Here is an 18,696-nt window from a genome sequence, read left to right on the forward strand (position 1 = left end):
TTCTTCTAAAGTAATCTTATATTACAACCAAACTGTGCACTTCTAGAAAGTCAAATTTTATGAATGTTTATTTTAAAGTTCCGTAGTAAGAATAAGCTTCAAATGTGATTTACCCTTTAAATGTAGATTAAAAACGAATGCAACAGAGTTCGAGATGTTGTGTGAGAGTTGTATGCGCAAGCGGTAAGAGAGAAAGAGAGAGGGGAGAAAAAAAAGGTAGAAAAAGCAAGAGAGATGTGAAAGGAAAGGAAAGATAAAGTTGCGTAGGAAAAAAAATAAAGAGTATACAAAGCGAAATAAACAAGTTTTATTTCTTCGCTGACTTTGAACGACGCTTTGCTTTGCGCAACCTATAGAGATTTAGTGTCTCATCAAAGTCCACTTGATGATTCACCTTTTTTTGCCATTGGATGGCAGGTAATAATTCGACTTGAAATCGCGCCTCTGCCTCCAACATGAATTTATCTTGTGCTGCCTGATTTCTAACTTCACTAATACAAATAATCGTCGTCTTTTCGTCAGACAAATAGTCCATGGTATCCACCAGATCCATGGCACTGGCTTCCGAGTAGATGCAATCACAAGCAACAATGTAATCAATGTCGCCTCCCGCCTTGATGCTGTCCATCTCCTCTACATTGTTCCAGAGCAAGGGGTCTACCACAATAACGTCATTGTCGTAATCATTCTTTCTGCGGCCGTTGATGGATTTGACATGCAATTGATTCGCCTCCACATTCTTCTCCATGGTTTCCAATAATTCCTCAATATCGGTAATCACCACATCCTCAATACCCAATTTGTGCAACATGATGCCAATGAGACCAACACCTGAACCCAATTCAACCCAACGCTTACGACGATCCAAACTGATCCAGCCATGGCGATCTCGTTTGGAACTGAGGCGTTCTAGATATGAGCAAAACACAATCGATGTCAACCAAATGTAGCCGCCCAGATAATTGGAATGGGGGTCCTGAACCAGTACAATGTCGTGAGGTCCAATATGAATCGTCAATGTGTCGGCAGATTGCAATGCCCATCGATCCAGTTTGTGAATGCCTCGCTTGAAGGGCTGTCCGTCTTCCCAGCCTTCGATCGTTGCAATAGGTGGTTCCTCGTCAATGATTCTTTTATCCCTTGCCATGGTCTTGATGATAATCGCGTGTTGCGTGTGTGTGCTTGGTACAGCTGAGTACTCTGCCTATATAGATGAAATCAACTGCTTTTGACACACCTTGTTCTGTGGCATGAAAAGTGGTCAAGAGAAGAAAAAAAGGAAGAGTGAACTTCAAAAAAATTATCATACTATAAGCGGACCATTTTTCGTTGTGGTTTTTGCAGTGCTCTGATGTGCGTTGAAATCAAAAATCCTCTTTATAATGCTGTTGGTTTCGGTTGTCAGTTATTTCGTCGCTTGGACAACCCTTGGCCTTGAAAAATGTCTCTGCTACTCATTGGAAGTTCTTTTGGTCCTTAACGCTTGCCTAGATTCAACCCAATGTAATCTACCGGTTCATCACGGGCTGCATATCTCATTGCATTGCATGATGTCTGTGGTCTCCAAGTCTCACAATTGTCCTGTCTGCTTATCTCTTAACGAACCTGCCAGCCGCCTGCTCTTGGTCGCCCTTCAAAAGAAAGAAAAAGTACCTTTAGCTTCCAACTACCACTAAAGATCCTCTAAAGCTTAACTGTAACCGCCGATCCGACTCTTCTGCGATACCCCACGCTTGTATCAATGAAAATGAATCATGTACGGGAAGATAGCATATTTGCATCATCTCCTACCACTCCAAACTATGCAAAATACAGCCAGAATTGCATACATTTGATACGTAATTTCTCGCGTTAAAAGCCGCTTTAGACTGCCAGAATAGCACCAAACAATTGCTCTCATCTAGGAGTTACTTCCTGACATCTTTGCTCAACTCTTTGAGGACTAAAAAAACATGGCCAAAAATCGGCCAAAAAGCATGAGGTACCCCTCATGGTTTTCATCGAAAATTAAATGATCGCGTTTTTGACCTTGATAACGAAGACTTTTACTAAGGCATACATTAATTCAAAATGTTACCCTCGATTCAACGCAACCCCTGAAACGTCTTTTGTGGAGCTTTCAAATGTGAAATCTCGGTATTTTGGCCAAAAACCGCATTTCATGTTTTCGAAAATTGCTCAGTAAGTTTGTTCAAAACATTTATTATGGTTGATATCATTGGAAGCGTCTTAAAAAAATACCTTAAGAAAGCTTAGGGAAGGATTTTTTTTTTTTTTTTTTTTTTTGTAGGGGAGTCGAGCTCCAGGTTTTATTTAAAGTCCTTAAAATGTCATATTGAGGGAAAGAAAAGACTGTTGGTGGACCCAATGTCTGCAAAGAAGGGGAATAAGATATTTTTGAATTAAGTTGGGAAAGAAATCTACTACTAATAAGGTGCGACACCTAGAGCCAATACAGTCTTGCGGAAATCGTCAAAATATAGATAATGGATAGAGTAAAAAACACCAAACGAGGACATCAGTACTACTTCAAAAAATCAAACAACTTGCGTTCACCAGGATTTGAACCGGGATCCTCCCGTTGGCATACGGGAGTTCTACCACTTCGCCCTACCACCAGGGACAGCTTAGGGAAGGATTGGATTGTTATTACATTTTATATAGTCGAATCTGGAAAAGTAATTTGATCAAGTCGCAAAATAAGCAATTTATCGCCATTTTTAGCAAGAAAAAATAGTCGGAGATTAACCCAGTTTTGGCGGCTGGTAAATGTGATGCCATGCTTATAATATAGGCAATTGATGTTGTTGGAAGCTCGTAAGAAGGGAATTGTGAATCTAAGAGCATTATAGCTTGGCTTAAAAACGCTTTGATTTTTTGGTTGCTCGCTTCTTTCTATAAATTGCCCCCTGCAAATATGAACTCTTATGCGAGACGCAGAATACGATGAGTGTAAGGTCTAGTTTATCGTTCAATACGATGCTCTCTACGCCTGCACGTACTCATCGCATAATATCATATTATAACACACGTTTAGTTTCTAGACACTTTTACAACTCTACTAATATGGAAATTGAGATTCTAGGCATTTTGTCAGGCCTGGCTCATATCATTATAACATAATAAATGTTTAGTCCGTAAACACTTTCAAAGCCTCAAAAAGGAAAGAAGTTGATCTAACAAGTATTTTGATAGACTGGCTCTATTAAGCATAGAATGCAAGGAAAATAGTATGGATATCAATAGTGCTATTTAATTTGCCACCTACTTTCCATACACTTCAAAAGCATCTATTACTGTATTGCCTTCATGGTATAGGGGCATTGAATTTGCCAGCTGGCCCCCCCCCCCACCAGCCAAAATTAATTCTATCCCAGTTTCATTTTTTGTTCTAGATTGGCCAAATCTTGATGATCTTCGACTCGATTGAGCTATTTTGCCAGATTCGACTATATAAAACATCGTAATCCTCAAATGCTTTTTTAAGCTTTCTTGGAGTGCTTTTCAAGGCGCATCCAATGGTGCCAAGTAACGTAGATGTTTTGAATAAACTTATCAAGCAATTTATGAAAATATGAAAAGAGGTTTCTGGCCAAAAAGTCGAAATTTTACATATTAAGGTCCCACAAAAATGATTTTAGAGGTTGCTTTGGATCGATAGAAACATTTTGATCCAATATTTACCATAGTGAAATTATTCGTTATCAAGGTCAAAAACGCAATCATTTAATTTTCGATGAAAACCATGAGGTACCCCTCATGCTTTTTGGCCGATTTTTGGCCATGTTTTTTTTGGTCCTCAAGAAGTTGAGCAAAGATGTCAGGAAGTAACTCCTAGATGAGAGCAATTGTTCGCTGCTATTCTGACAATCAAAAACGGCTTTGAACGCAAGAAAGTATGGCTTGAATGCACCCAGATTTTGCTGTATTAGGCACACTCTTGACTAAAAAGGGATAGTATCTGTATGATACTTGCCCATATATCAAGTAGCTGCGTGTATATGGATGTAGAGCATCACATAAGAATCAAATTCACAGATAATATAAAGGGGTTTCATGTGTAAATAGAGGGTCAACATGAAAGTAGCAGTATTTTGGGAAGATACGCAAAAGCAATCGGTAGCGCGAGCTGCCGCTGCGCATATTGGTTTTCACCGAGGCGAAGCGAAGGTAGAGAGCCATACGAAGCATAAACACTCGTATATACTAATATCATGCTTTCGTCTTTATTTTTTAACATTTATATAGAATTTACATTGTGTGAGTATGATACACCTTTAACGCCATTTGGAGTCATTGATAACTGGTCTGTCACTCTCTTCTTCTTCAGCCTCCTCTTCTTCAGCCTCCTCTTCCTCCTCTTCCTCTTCTCTCTCTGCTTCCTCTGCTTCCTCTGCTTCTTCTTGTGCTTCCTCCTCCTCTTCACGCTCTTCAGCATCTACAAAGGACTCTTGCTCTGGCACATATGCTCTGTGATATTGCTCTGGTGGAGGTCCGTCACGGAAGCTCTCTGATCTATAAGGTTCTTCTTCCATTGCTCTCTGATGTTGCTCATAAGCAGCCTTCTTGCGCTCTTCTTCTTCATCCTCATCCGAATCAAAAGAGCTCTTTACCCAGCTACCAAGGCCAACTGCTGCAGCACCAGCAAGCGCAGCACCACCATATTTCTAATTCAATGCTCATGTTAAACATTGGTCTTTCCAAAGCAATTTTCAGCTTACCATCCAATTAGGCACGCCCTTCTTCTTAGGTGGCATAACAGGAGTAGGTGTATCAACAGTGACAGGTTTAAGTGTATCAACCACAACAGGAGATGGTGTAGCTACAGGCTCGGGAGTGGCAACAGGTGGGGGTACGCCAGCCACAGGTGGTGTATACACGGGTGGTGGCAAGTGAGAATCTCCTCCAGGCATGGATGGTTGAGAATTATAGCGAATGGGCTGTTGAGGAGGGAAATAAGGTGCTTGACCCATACCGTACTGAGCAGGCATAGGCGATTCAGGGCCAAGCGAAGATGTAGAATCTTGTCTTACGGGCTGTTCATGGCTTGGGGTATGGGGAACTTCGATTTTACGTTCTTCAGCTTGGCCATGTTCCTCGTTGTATGAAGGTGGCAAGTTGGTTGGAATGGGAGGTGGAGGAGGTAACCCGTAAGGACTTGCAGTTTGCTGTTCCTGAGTGGATGATGGCTGTAAATTGTTTCGCATAGATTAGCTTATATAACGCACGAGTCTGACATTGACTACGTACCTCGAATGAAAGTCTCATATAGATGTGACCAAGAGGACCGCCTGCAGTTGTTGTAAGAGGAACCCAATCTTCAAACTTTCTCGATTCAAAGACTGTATACAATGGAACCTGAGCTGAACCAATAGGCCCAGGACGAGCGGGATCCTCGTTTATTACATCAAGGTGCAAGGTCTGATCTTGTTCATTTACTTGACTAAAGAAGGCATTCAAATAGATCAGTCATGTTGTTAGGCATGTTTCTCTATACTGTTCCCTTACCAAGTCAATGTATCTTGGTAATGTGGTTCGGGACCACTTGCAGAGTTGGTTCTCTGCTTTTCAGACGGAGAAACATAACAGCCTACAAACGTTTGTGATGCTGCTCACAGCAAGCATCAATACATGCTATCATAATCCCATGATACTGACTTACTAGGGAACCCGTTTTGGGCGAGTCCATGAATTGTCACTGGTGGGTAATGTAAATTGATTAACTCTGGGAAAGATAGACAGATTGAGGTGGCAAACTTACATGGTGAAACTGATAACTTTCCAGCTGGCATTAGTATTCAAATAGAGAAAAGAGGTTGTGTATGCAAGATCAAGTCTTCTGTGTTTGCTCTTATATTTATAATTGAGGAAGTAGGAGACTTAATAATGAGTAATGAGCCACGTTCAATTTATACAAGTATTGGTCATACATCTGCTTATTGATAGAATATAGTAAAGTCATGAGTGATGTTTCTTTATCCCCTTTTCTTCCAGGATTGTTGTGGCAAAACGGAACGATTTCTGTCAATTGCTTCTGGGTTACACAGCTATGTACGTTTGAAGTTTATATTGTGGTCAGTGTTCGTCAGTCTGGCGAACGTATCGATGCATTGCTCTATGATAACCGAGATTTAAACTGCAGCATGGCGTTAGTTTTGAGTACCTCGCGCCTATAAGGTTATCACTGCTATTCAGGTCCTCTACTGTATCTGAGAATACTATCAGCTAACTTTAACCTCTAAAACTACCCGAATCTGCGTAGTACTGTACCCTATTCTTTATTGAGGCAATTAGACGAAACACGTGTAGCATATATAACATACAAATAACCTTATCCAAGCGTAGAAATTCTCTTCCTTCTTCTGAATAGTAGTTCAGGAAGTCGATTGCCATCGTGCACAGCAGCTGCAAAGTAGTCAAGACGGTCACTGTCTCTTTCACTAGATACAATGCATCTTTGAGGTTTAGTATACTCATATTTCATTGCTTGTCCATGAAATTGACTCATGGCGCGCTGTCATAGTTTACTTTCTTTGGAAATGCTATCTCTTAGCAACGGAATTCATAGGTACTTGCCATATAACAATATATACATATATATCTTACTCTAGTTTGACACATTCAAGTCTTTTGTATACATTATTTATTGTTCTTGTACTCGATTTTTCTCTGTCTGGAACGCCCACCAGTATTGACGCGCAGACATTGATGAATGATAAGTTTTGAGCACATCTACATCAGCAAATTTTTCTCAGTAAAAAAGAAGCAGAAACTGGTTTGTTCAGCTGTAGTAAGGCTCAGATACATGGTGCTTGAGATAGGGTACATACAATCTAGCATGGGCATTTTAACGCGTAGATGGGAGGTAAGAGCTTGCCACCTTTTAATGGCGCCTGGGATGAGTCCTAGTGAACATCGGCAACAAATTGGTCTACTGAATCTCAACCAGTCCTTTGGAAATACTGCATAAATTAGGCAAATCTTGCTGCGCAAGATGAAAATCTAGAGATCTTCTTCTGAAGCGATTGAGCGACTGTGCGTAATATGAAACAGTGGGATATGAAAACCGAGAATTGCATATCGAATCCGCCCTGGATGACAATGAAAAATGTAGATGAAAACCATTGGTACAATCAGGCCAATCTCGTATGAAATAACCAATGATAACTCTGCATCATTACGCAAATTGGGAACAAGATAGCGGAATTCCTTTGATAAATGTGGATCGAGCAAGACAATTCAAGCAACATGAATCAAGCAGATTAAAACAAAAAAATAAAAGCATGAAATTTAATGAAAATGAGTGATTTTCTGTTCAAATCAAGGGCTATATTTTTTTATGTACAATTAGAAAACAAGTGCTATATTCCAGACTGGACTCTGGGTTAGGGATGAGATTGCTTAGTTGTCTTGTTCTTGAGTGGCATCCTCTGCTTCATCGTCAGCTTGTTCTTGCTTGGATAAAAGATTAGGGTCTTTCTCAATAACAAGGGCACGGAGCCACTTTGCTTCCATTTCGAGTTCTTTGACTTTGGATTCGAGTTTCTCAACATTCTCGGCCATTTCCTTGGTTGTCTTTTCCAATGCTTGCTCACGGAGCTTCTTCTTCATACGGAATCTAGCAGAAGCAGCTGTGTTTCTGCGTCTCTTGTCATCATCTACACTTAAATCAGACTCGTCTTCATAAGGACGCTTCTTGCTGTTGGATTCCAATAACTGGATGCCGCTTGGAGGTCCAGGAGCAGGTGCAATACGAGGCAGATTAGATGCAGGTACAGGAGACATGTTGTGGTTGTAGTATCCAATTGATGGCTGTGGCATGACATTGGGCTGAACTAGAGGTGAGAGGTTAGACGCTATAAAGCTCTAGTGCTTAATCTTTGTGCTTACTAAGTTGGGTCAATTTGGTAAATGTTTGGAACAGATTTTCATCCTTCTTGTCGTCTTCACCAACTAAGGCAGAGCCTGGAGTGGTATCAAAACTGAACTGAGCATTTGCCCATAAAGCTAATTCTTCCTGAAATACTTCTTCGTTGATCGGAGCAGGTGAATCTGCGTTGAGCAGATTTAAGGACGATATGTATGACATCGTTGAAGAATAGTCAGGACAACCTTTATAACATCCAATCTCAAAATCAAATTTCGTTTAAATAATGTGGATTTACCTCCACTGAGTCAAAAAAAAGTAGTCCATGAAGACCAAATCAACCATTGTGTGAGCAAAAAGACATTGATTATTGGATTTGTAATTGGCGGAGATCATCTATCTCTAAAAAAATCGAGATGAAGAGCATCATCATGCCGTATTAGGACGGTGCATGGTTATCAATTTTACCGTGCGGTGGAGCGTGAGTGTGTTTATCGTCTCCTCAAGAGCAGCATCTCACTTTAGAATGCTTATAAGAGATGCCTCAGAAAACCCTTGCAAATGAATTATTGAGAAGCTAGAGTATACATGAAGTTTGTGTTTCAAAACCAAGATGAGAGGTGTTGTCTGCATAAATTAAAAAATTACACTTGATGCTTCAACACAGCTGCAAACAGCTTTGTATTTTAAAGCACCTCCTACTAAGTGTTGAAATTTAGAATAAATATTATAAATACAAGTGTGTATGCTTGGAATGGCTCTCTACCTTCGCTTCGCCTCGGTGAAAACCAATATGCGCAGCGGCAGCTCGCGCTACCGATTGCTTTTGCGTATCTTACCAAAATACTGCTACCTTCATGTTGACCCTCTATTTACACATGAAACCCCTTTATATTATCTGTGAATCTGATTCTTATGTGATGTGATGCTCTACACTCATATACACGCAGCGACTTGATATACGGGCAAGTATCATACAGATACTATCCCTTTTTAGTCAAGAGTGTGCCTAATACAGCAAAATCTGGGTGCATTCAAGCCATACTTTCTTGCGTTCAAAGCCGTTTTTGATTGTCAGAATAGCAGCGAACAATTGCTCTCATCTAGGAGTTACTTCCTGACATCTTTGCTCAACTTCTTGAGGACCAAAAAAAACATGGCCAAAAATCGGCCAAAAAGCATGAGGGGTACCTCATGGTTTTCATCGAAAATTAAATGATTGCGTTTTTGACCTTGATAACGAAGAATTTTACTATGGTAAACGAGCCTTTCAGCACTTCGGGTGGTTTCCTGACCTACGCTTCGCTTCGGTGGAAACCAACCTACGTTCAAACGGCTCGCGCTGCCGCGGGCCTTTGGCTAATATCCCAAAATTAATATAGCTAAAATGTTAGAAGAGGAACCCTGATTGTTGATTGATATATAATCACTAATCATATGAGTGTTTATGCTTCGGATGGTTCTCACCGAAGCATAGCGAAGGTAGAGAACCAACCTGCGCAGCGGCAGCTCGTGCTACTGATTGCTCTTGCGTATTTTATCAAAATACTGCTACTTTCATTTTGACCCTCTACTTACACATAGTAACCCTTCATATTATCTGTGGATCTGATTCTTATGTGATGTTCTACACCCATATACACGTAGATACTTCATATACGGGCAAGCAGCATACTGATATTCCCACTTTTTAGTCCTTAGTGTCCCTAATACAGCAAAATATGAGTGCATTTGAGCTGCATTTTCTTGCGTTCAAGGCCGTTTTAGATCGTCAGAATAGCCCCAAATGGTTGCTTTCATCTGGCAGTTACTTTCTGACACTTTTGCTCGACTTTTTGGGGACCAAAAAAAACATGGTCAAAAATCGACCAAAAAGCATGAGGTACCCCTCATGGTTTTCATCGAAAATCAAACGATCGCATTTTTCACCTTGATAATGAAGACTTTTAATATGGTATATCTTGAATCAAAACGTTTCTATCAATCCAAAGCAACCACTGAAATCATCTTTGTGGGACTTTGATATGTAAAATTTCGACATTTTGGCCAGAAACCTCTTTTCATATGTTTACAAATCATTCAATAAGTGAATTCAAAACATCTATATAACTTGGTACCATTGGAAGCGCCTTGAAAAGTACTCCAGAAAAGCTTAAGGAAGCATAGGTGATTATCATACTTCACTTAGTCGAATCTGCAAAAATAGCTCGATCGAGTCCAGAATCATCAAAATTTGTCCAATCTGGAACAGACTATGATTCTGGGTTTGAATTAATTCTGGCTGGTGGGGCCAGCTGGAAAACTCATGCCCTTTTCATATGGCAATACAGTAGTAAATGCCCATGAAGCGTATAGAAAGTAGGTGGCAGGTCATAGCGCTATCATTTATGATGCTATTTTATTGCCTTCCATATCGTTCATAATGATATTTTATTGCCTTCTATATTTAATAACGTTAGTCTGGACATTGACGATGCATGGGTTGCATAAAATGTCTGCAGTAAGTAATGAAATATCTGAGGCTCTGAGACGTCGCTCAAATAAAACATTGACAGCATTGAGCAGAGGAAAGAGGGTAGAAATTACAGTGGTTTTTGTTGATTGATTGTAAAATCATTATTCTCATATGAGCCAGGTCTGGTAGATGCCTTGAAACTCAGGTTCCATATTAGGGTTGTAAAGTGCAAAAGTACTGAACATTTATTATGTTATGATATTGGATCAAAATGTTTCTATCGATCCAAAGTAACCTCTGAAATTATCTTTGTGGGACCTTAATATGTAAAATTTCGACTTTTTGGCCAGAAACCTCTTTTCATATTTTCATAAATTGCTTGATAAGTTTATTCAATACATCTACGTTACTTGGCACCATTGGATGCACCTTGAAAAGCACTCCAAAAAAGCTTAAAAAAGCATTTGAGGATTACGATGTTTTATATAGTCGAATCTGGCAAAATAGCTCAATCGAGTCGAAGATCATCAAGATTTGGCCAATCTAGAACAAAAAATGAAACTGGGATAGAATTAATTTTGGCTGGTGGGGGGGGCCAGCTGGCAAATTCAATGCCCCTATACCATGAAGGCAATACAGTAATAGATGCTTTTGAAGTGTATGGAAAGTAGGTGGCAAATTAAATAGCACTATTGATATCCATGCTATTTTCTTTGCATTCTATACTGAATAATGCTAGTCTATCAAAATACTTGTTAGATCAACTTCTTTCCTTTTTGAGGCTTTGAAAGTGTCTAGTGGAGACCATAAATTTATTACACTACGATGAGCCTTTTGACTCTTTGGGTGGTTTCCTGATCGACGCTTCGCTTAGATGGAAACCAACCTATGTTCAGGTGGTTCACGCTGCCGCGGACCTTTGGCTAATATTGCAAAATTAATAATAGCTAAAATATTAGAAGGGACTTGATTGTTGAACATTTATTATGCTATAATTATGAGTGGAATAAAATTGCCTGCCTTAAATTTACATTCAAACTCACAGTTTTTCGGGCATAAATGATATATGTTATATACGGCCGTTTAGCATTGAATCATGTCATAGACTGATATCATATGCAATAAATATGCATGTAGCACAAGCGGAAGCAAACAATAAGCTATACAGATATCATGGTAGTGATGAATTGAAATACAGTATGTTCTTTCCAACTACTAGCATCATCAAAAACGCTCTTTGTCGGTAATTCAGGTACCCGAATCATAAAAAGGAGGGCTTTACTAGAAAGAGCAAATCTATCAATTAATATAAGGGAGAATCCGTTTTTTTTTTTTTGCTTTAGGCAGAATATAGTATTTAGTGATACATATACAAAACGATAAATCGTTCCCTGTTTTTTTTTTTTTTTTCTTTTGCACACTACTCTCTTCTTTCTTTTTTTCTTGTATTTCCTGATATTTATGCTTTTACAATTTCAACAAGGAAATAGTGAAGATCTTTGGAGTGTAATGTACATGTGTCAAGCGCATTTTCAACAGTCAATTAATATGTATACAGTACAGTTCAGATGATTTATGGAGGTCAAGCTCTGTAGCAGCTTTTTCTCAAAACAATAACAGCAACAGCAACACGGATGAAAGAACTCCTTTATTGAACAAGATTATTATACCCTCAGCCGCAAGAGTGAGTAAATGGACTGAATCCTTTTATAAGCGTGCTTTTATATTAAATATACTACCTGTCGTAGTGGTATGTATATCATTGCTGTATGGCCAAATTGCTGTTTGAATGACATCCAAATAGGTGTTGATATGGTGCTCCGTGCCTATTCCTTTTGACGACTGTGACACCATACTGTGCGAATACTTTGACTACATCAACACTGCTCCTGCTGTATCCACTGCAGCGTTAACATCACCGCCCAGTCGAATCAACTTTTGGTTCTTTCTCTTTTGGTACTATGGAATATACAATGCTGTTGCACTATTCCTCATGACAAAGCTGTTTAGCATTTATGCTTTAAATGTACGTTATCATGCTATTACATCGCTTGACACAAGACGTATTAACCGTTTTTGAAATTAGTGGTATCCGAGACTTTTAGGCGCTAAAATGACATTTGCCTTATTCTGGATGATCAGCCAGACCATAGGCATCGTATTTTACTTTGTGCCTATCATGAACGATGAATCTGTGTTTTGGGTCAGTCTAACCTTTTTCACCATGTCAATGCCTGTGATAGGCGCTCTTGTGATTATCCATAGAAAGAGGATGGACCGTCGACATCGAGGAAGAGTGGGTGTATTGCTGTCTACATCCACACCAGGAGATGGCGATTTTTCAACAAGACGAAAGAGTGCAATCATGGGATGGATCCCAACTGATTTACCACGACTGAGAGCGCCCGCATCGTATAGACGATTCTTATGGTTTTGTACAGCGTTGACCATTGCATTACTAGCGCTGGTAGGAGGAGAGATGTACGCCTACTTGTTTTTATCAACAATGCCTCATACATCGCTGGATGCTTTTATCTATGTGTACAGTTGGGTAGCAGCTATCTACATTATGGATGCCATGACAGACTATATTTTGTATCGCAAAATAAGATCTCATCCTTTGGCAAGCATCTTCAAGCTTTACTTTTTCATGATTTACTTTATATTTTACCGAAACCTGTTTGCTAGACTGCGTTCTGTGGATCAATTTGCCATTGTACAGCTTGGATCGTTCTTATGGGTCTGCATCTACTATCCGATTGCAATGACACCTCAAGTCCACAAAGCACTGGTTCGGTTCATTGGAGTTACGTTGACGTACGATGAATACAAGGAAAAGCTGGGCAGATCATTCTACTTGAGAAATCTGGCAGAGAACACAACCATGATTGGATTTCTATGCTGGGTGAATATCCTTCATTTTGGGCCGAATCGAGCAGCGTATCCCTACTTTCATATGGACGATAAAGATGGAAACCCGTATAATCACCAACTCACAGTGATTGCAGCGATTATTATTTGGACCAGCGAGTTGACAAGTGCCTACATCACTCGACAAACCTTCAAAAAGGCCTTTAATCACTCCATTACGCACCAAGCAGTGCGAGAATTCGAAAGATACCCAGAAATGATTATTGGATTTGTGCTTGTAATGATCCATGTGCTGCAAAACATCTTGATGGCACTGGTGAAATTGGATTTTACAGCAAATTTAGAAAAAGCTACTTGAGTTTACACACCCGCTCACTGTATATACCATTTAAATTACTTTATTTTTTGATACACAAGGAAGAATAAATTATAAAATACCAGAGTCTTTTAGTGCATTTTGCAAGATGGTCTCCTTGATGGCAGCAAACACCAGACGAATCTAAAAATGAGGGGATGGCATGATTGTCAATTTGGATTAATTATCAAAAAGACAATGAAGGCTTACATTGGATGTGTCCGTTGCTTGCGTTAGGCTAGTTGTTATATGAATGAATATACGCGTTTTCGAGTTATGCAAACATCATGTACTTACTGAGGGTATATATTCAACTTTGCTCTGTTCATTTGATTGAAGCGCCATAGTATGTATTTAGCTGCTTTTCCAGGATCGTCTCCACCTGTATAATCAGGGAAAAACTGGTCAAAGGGGACTCGAGGTAATTTGGCTTTAAATAGATCTATCTTGTTTAAAAACAATACAATGGAGGTGCGTACAAACCAGCGACTGTTGATCACCGATTCAAACACTACCAAGCTTTCAATCATTCGGTTCTGACGGCCCTCTTCTAATAACACTTGGTCGTATTCGCTTAAAGCGACGCAGAATATGATGCTTGTTACTGATTCAAAGCAATGGATCCATTTTTTTCTTTCCGATCTTTGTCCGCCCACATCAAACATGCTACATGTAAATCAATAAATAGGGAGAAGTGATAGTAATAGCATACAATACTTGCTGTATGGTAAGTTGATTTCCAGCATTAAACCTTGTTTCTGTTATTCCTGTTGTTTTAGATCGAGCAAACAGCACGTCCTGAACAGTAGGTATATAGTCTTCCTCAAGTGCTATTCGTCTCACATCATCCAAGAAACTAAAAATGACGTTTATGAATGTTAGCCCATGTGTACAACAATAACAATCAAAGCAACTTACTACGGTGCCGAATCCATCAAGTAAAACTTGCCTGATTCCTGGTCGATCATTTTTGTAACCACAGGGTCGTTCCATAACTGAATGATAATGAAAGCTATCTCAGGATCAAATCCTTTTGACTCATCGTTACTGACGCTGTAATTCATGAGTCTATCCAATGCGTTCTAGTAGAAGGTAAGCACAGGCAATGATAGGAAGCATGCAATATACACTCATTACCGGATCATCCAGCGTCTCAAATTCGTATTCAAACCTTTCTGCTGCTGATATGATAGCCTGTATGGATTCAATGATGTTTTTGTATACAGTCAATCTCCAAGTTTTCAATTCTTCTTGTGAGTATCCGTTCTGATGAATAATCTTCATTTGCTTGACAATGGTGGATTTGCCTGATTCTCCACTCCCCAGTAGCAGGATCTTGCATTCTCTTGTCAGACGTTTGCTGTCTTCTTCTAATTCACGGTCAATGCGTTGGCTCTTTTCGCGTTCTGCTCTCTCTTCTGCTGACAAACATACTCCCATTTTTATATCCGATGTTGTCGATTCAGGTACCAAAATTACGAAAAAGAGATCAATCAATGTAGATTTATAAAGGAAAAAGAGGTGAAGAGAGAGGGACTGGAGGAGTGGAGTTTTTTTTTTTTTATATATAAATCAATTACAAAAAGGAGTAAAAAACAAGAAAGATCAAATATATCAAATAGCATAAGACGTGCTGCCGATTTACCTTTTACGAACATAAAAGTAATGAAAATGAATGCTTTATTTCGAAATTAAAATATAACTTAAACTGAAGATTGGGTGATTTTTGGTGTCAAATTTACAAGTTGTGACCAGAGATGAAGAACCACTTGTCAACGGAGCCATCAATAGGGGCAGCAGGTTGAGGAGAGGCCTATATAACAATTCGATAAGCTACACTATCATAGTCAATACAACATGTTCAACTTACTGCAGGGACATCAACAGAGTCAACCTTATAGGGAGAGTCTTCAACAGCAGTGTTGACACTGAATCACATATGATTAACTCGAATACAGGCACAGACAAACTACACACACTTACACTTCAATATCCTTCTTATCGGCAGAACCAGAGATGAGAGACTTCCAGGCTTCATGAGTGTCAAGAACGACATCGGTGGCATACTTCTTGTTCTTGGCTTCACCACTGAAAGCGAAAACGTTCTCAGGCTTACCATCGGGGATTTTGTAGATACGGAACCATTCATTGGTAGCACGAACAAGACCAGGAAGGTGCTTCTCAACATCTTCGATATCTGTAAAGAGAGCAGTCGATCAATTAAAAAAAAGTTCCGTCGCATCTCCCAATATGCAGCTTTCTTGCGTCTATGTATCCCCTTCTCCTGTGCACAACAATCCCTTTATCATGGAAAAATGACTTACCGTTCAACTTGGGGGCCAAAGGATCGTTGACATCAATGGCGAGGACCTTCCAATCGGTCTCACCCTCATCCAAAAGAGCCATGACACCGAGGATCTTGACTTGCTTGATTTGACCGGGAGTGGCAACTTGCTCACCAATTTCAATGACATCAATAGGATCGTTATCACCGCGAGCCTTGGTCTCAGGGTGAGAATGGTTAGGATCTTCCCAAGTCTAATTTAGATTACATTTAGATTGGTGTTGTAAACAAAGCAAAAACTAAACTTACTTGAGGGAAAGCACCATAGTTCCAGATGTAGCCCTTGTGGGGGAAACAGTTACGGACGAATCTGAGCTTACCCTTCTTGGTATCTTGAACAATGGGGTTCATGGCAATTTCCTTACAGATCTAGTTGTCAAGATGAGTATCGACGCGTTTTTTTTTCAGCCTTAAATCACATGTGTTTACCTCGAGCTTAGCGTTGGTCCAACGAGGAATTTCAACAACCATGTTGAAGACGGTCTTCTCGGCATTGGCGAAGAGAGGAATGTCATGGAAAGGGGAAACGGGGACACCGTTCTTCTCTGTTGGATGCAACACAGATATGATGAGTTTGTGTTGCACATCTGGCCAGATCTAACTCCCAATGCTTACCAAAATAGAGCTTGTATTCGAGAGAGTTGAGGGCACCAACTTGGCGAGTGGTAATGTCAGCCATTTTTCAAAATAAGAAAGAGTCAATGAAGAAAAAGAAAAGAAGAACTAGGGTTTTCAAAGTGTCCTTTTGATATTTAATTAACACAATATTTGATGACGCCACATGGTTGGTTTGTATAATTCATCCAATAACTAGATGCTATGAGCACGAAATTTGCTACAAAGATTCACGCGATAACAGCTAATCCCATCAGCAGCAACTCAGCCAAACTCTTGATGCGCTCGTATTGCTTCTTTATGGAAGTTGTCTTTCTAGGATTTCCACGAATTGAAATCAGCGTGCCTTATTGCACCATTTAGACTTCAAACATAGTTACAATAAGCATAATCCTTTAGCCTTGGTATACAAGATGGATGTAAAGGGAATGCCCATCAATCAAACAACTTTCAAGGACCGAGCGGAAGTTTACATCTATGTTTATCATCCCATCTACACAATTGCTGTTGATGGCAACCAGAAATTCGCAAGCCCATGACTCAATAAAATCGTGTAACATTAATACTCCCTATCTTTGTTACTGAAATCGAGATGGATTGTCGATACAATTTCAATACAAAGAGTGCACGGACAAATATTCCGAGTGATCCATGAGAAACTATCATTACAACAAATAAAGCACTCATCTTTGGTATTTTTCTAGTAATGATTAGCAGAACCATATTCATGTGCTGACTGTGCAATTGGCCCTTGCTAAAGTATGTCATTAACAGAATGCACAAAGCCATTTTTCCCGCATGAAATAATTTAGCCCAAAGAGCTTCTGCCAATTTTCATAGTATTTGTGAGCCATGGCCAAAAACTTTTCAATCAGCTGATTTGACAAGTTTTTTGTATACAAGAGCAACACGACAACATGTGGTCTAAAGCATAGTGATTGATGAGCAGCCCAAAAACCACGTATATTTTTCATTGGAGTTTTTATATATATAAAAGTATTTTGACAATCAACCTATAGTCTAGCATTACGGAAAGAAACACTAGTCCTCAAACGATCGTCATAGCCCGTGAAGGCCATTAATCTTGCAAGCGCTACATAAGCGGCACACCTCAAAGCTATGGATGAGCAGTGAAGTGTATAATGCGAATGAACTTGCGTGTTTGGAACAACAAAATGTAAACACCAACATTACGAAAAAGATAAAAAGACCCCAACATGTGGTAAAAGAATACTTTTATGTAATAGTAAAAAGCAAAATCGAATCTATCTAATGGATACAAACCTTGAAAGAAGAACACAACGCGTTGAATAATTTTTCACAGTTCAAAATTTAACTTTATATGTTTGTTCTTCGTAAGCCACCCAAGTATGAAAAAGCAAAGCCGTCTTGAAATTTATGGCTTAGATTTTTCTGCTCTGAACATAAAACGTTTGCAATGTTGATAGCATATAATGCTAATGGAGTTTTTATTTGTGTAGTAATCATGATTCTTTATCTTTATTTATGCTGCTTTGGTGTGTGCAATGACAGATATTATATCTCATAATGATACAGTATAAAGATGAAGTATCTGCTTGTTCATCATATGTCAGTTCCTTTCTTGGCAGCTTTCGCAAGAGCGGATATGCAATTTTTTGCACTGTCTTCAAATTACCGCTTTTAGCAAAAGTGCTTTTCCATCTCCAAGGTGTTGATTTACGGGCTGAAGCTTGCAAGAGGCTTGCAAAAAAAAATCCAGCTTTTAAAGCTGTGTTTAAAATGGTAGATCAGATTGTGTACCCCTGAACGGAGTTAAAATGTCAAATAATTTCTATTTTTGTATGCGGTGTATGAATATTGAGCCTTCAATGAAGCTGTTTTGTCGATAGTAGCTGGTTCTTCGATGCGAATTTGACATCATCTCTCAATGTTTTCAAGTCATATTTGTATCTGCTTTTTTTGAAGTATAATACTCAAGCTCAATGTAACTCCCTTCTTGATTACCGATATATTCATGTGAAATACGGCTGCCTTTGCGATTGTTAATCGAGTTGGCATTCAGGGGCGTGTAGAGATATCCCATATGAAGTAATTTCAGCAATCTTGCTTTGAGGGTTTCTTAAAAGAAGCGTATACGGGTAGAATGCACGCACTGGAAGCTCATAGTACGTACCTTAATATAGCTTATCCCTCGTTTTACTTGAAAG

General features: G+C 39.4%; 6 protein-coding genes across 6 annotated transcripts; 1 reads left to right on the plus strand and 5 right to left on the minus strand.

Moving 5' to 3' along the window:
• Positions 1–307: 307 nt before the first annotated feature.
• On the minus strand, positions 308–1,147 carry ATC70_012749 (uncharacterized protein; the record flags this gene model as incomplete). The annotated part of the gene is made up of 1 exon (XM_064831920.1): positions 308–1,147. The coding sequence occupies one exon, from the start codon at positions 1,145–1,147 to the stop codon at positions 308–310; it is 840 nt and encodes a 279-aa protein (XP_064678200.1).
• A 3,130-nt stretch (positions 1,148–4,277) lies between these two features.
• On the minus strand, positions 4,278–5,792 carry ATC70_012750 (uncharacterized protein; the record flags this gene model as incomplete). The annotated part of the gene is made up of 6 exons (XM_064831921.1): positions 4,278–4,667; positions 4,722–5,189; positions 5,251–5,443; positions 5,509–5,608; positions 5,663–5,698; positions 5,762–5,792. 6 exons carry the CDS (start codon positions 5,790–5,792, stop codon positions 4,278–4,280), a joined length of 1,218 nt encoding a protein of 405 aa, XP_064678201.1.
• Positions 5,793–7,401: 1,609 nt separating this feature from the next.
• ATC70_012751 (uncharacterized protein) lies at positions 7,402–8,089 on the minus strand (the record flags this gene model as incomplete). Its single annotated transcript, XM_064831922.1, has 2 exons — positions 7,402–7,835; positions 7,891–8,089. The coding sequence occupies 2 exons, from the start codon at positions 8,087–8,089 to the stop codon at positions 7,402–7,404; spliced, it is 633 nt and encodes a 210-aa protein (XP_064678202.1).
• A 3,694-nt stretch (positions 8,090–11,783) lies between these two features.
• Positions 11,784–13,551, plus strand: ISA1_2 (Iron-sulfur assembly protein 1; the record flags this gene model as incomplete). The annotated part of the gene is made up of 4 exons (XM_064831923.1): positions 11,784–11,833; positions 11,886–12,072; positions 12,127–12,348; positions 12,409–13,551. 4 exons carry the CDS (start codon positions 11,784–11,786, stop codon positions 13,549–13,551), a joined length of 1,602 nt encoding a protein of 533 aa, XP_064678203.1.
• Positions 13,552–13,620: 69 nt separating this feature from the next.
• On the minus strand, positions 13,621–14,988 carry GTR1_2 (GTP-binding protein gtr1; the record flags this gene model as incomplete). Its single annotated transcript, XM_064831924.1, has 6 exons — positions 13,621–13,692; positions 13,759–13,786; positions 13,846–14,214; positions 14,270–14,404; positions 14,467–14,630; positions 14,686–14,988. 6 exons carry the CDS (start codon positions 14,986–14,988, stop codon positions 13,621–13,623), a joined length of 1,071 nt encoding a protein of 356 aa, XP_064678204.1.
• Positions 14,989–15,286: 298 nt separating this feature from the next.
• Positions 15,287–16,571, minus strand: ATC70_012754 (uncharacterized protein; the record flags this gene model as incomplete). The annotated part of the gene is made up of 7 exons (XM_064831925.1): positions 15,287–15,361; positions 15,419–15,476; positions 15,532–15,745; positions 15,873–16,086; positions 16,142–16,261; positions 16,322–16,437; positions 16,508–16,571. 7 exons carry the CDS (start codon positions 16,569–16,571, stop codon positions 15,287–15,289), a joined length of 861 nt encoding a protein of 286 aa, XP_064678205.1.
• Positions 16,572–18,696: the final 2,125 nt, after the last annotated feature.

The sequence above is a fragment of the Mucor velutinosus genome (genome assembly GCF_035048745.1).
Source record: "Mucor velutinosus strain NIH1002 chromosome Unknown tig00001569, whole genome shotgun sequence".
NCBI classification, from domain to species: Eukaryota; Fungi; Mucoromycota; class Mucoromycetes; order Mucorales; family Mucoraceae; genus Mucor; species Mucor velutinosus.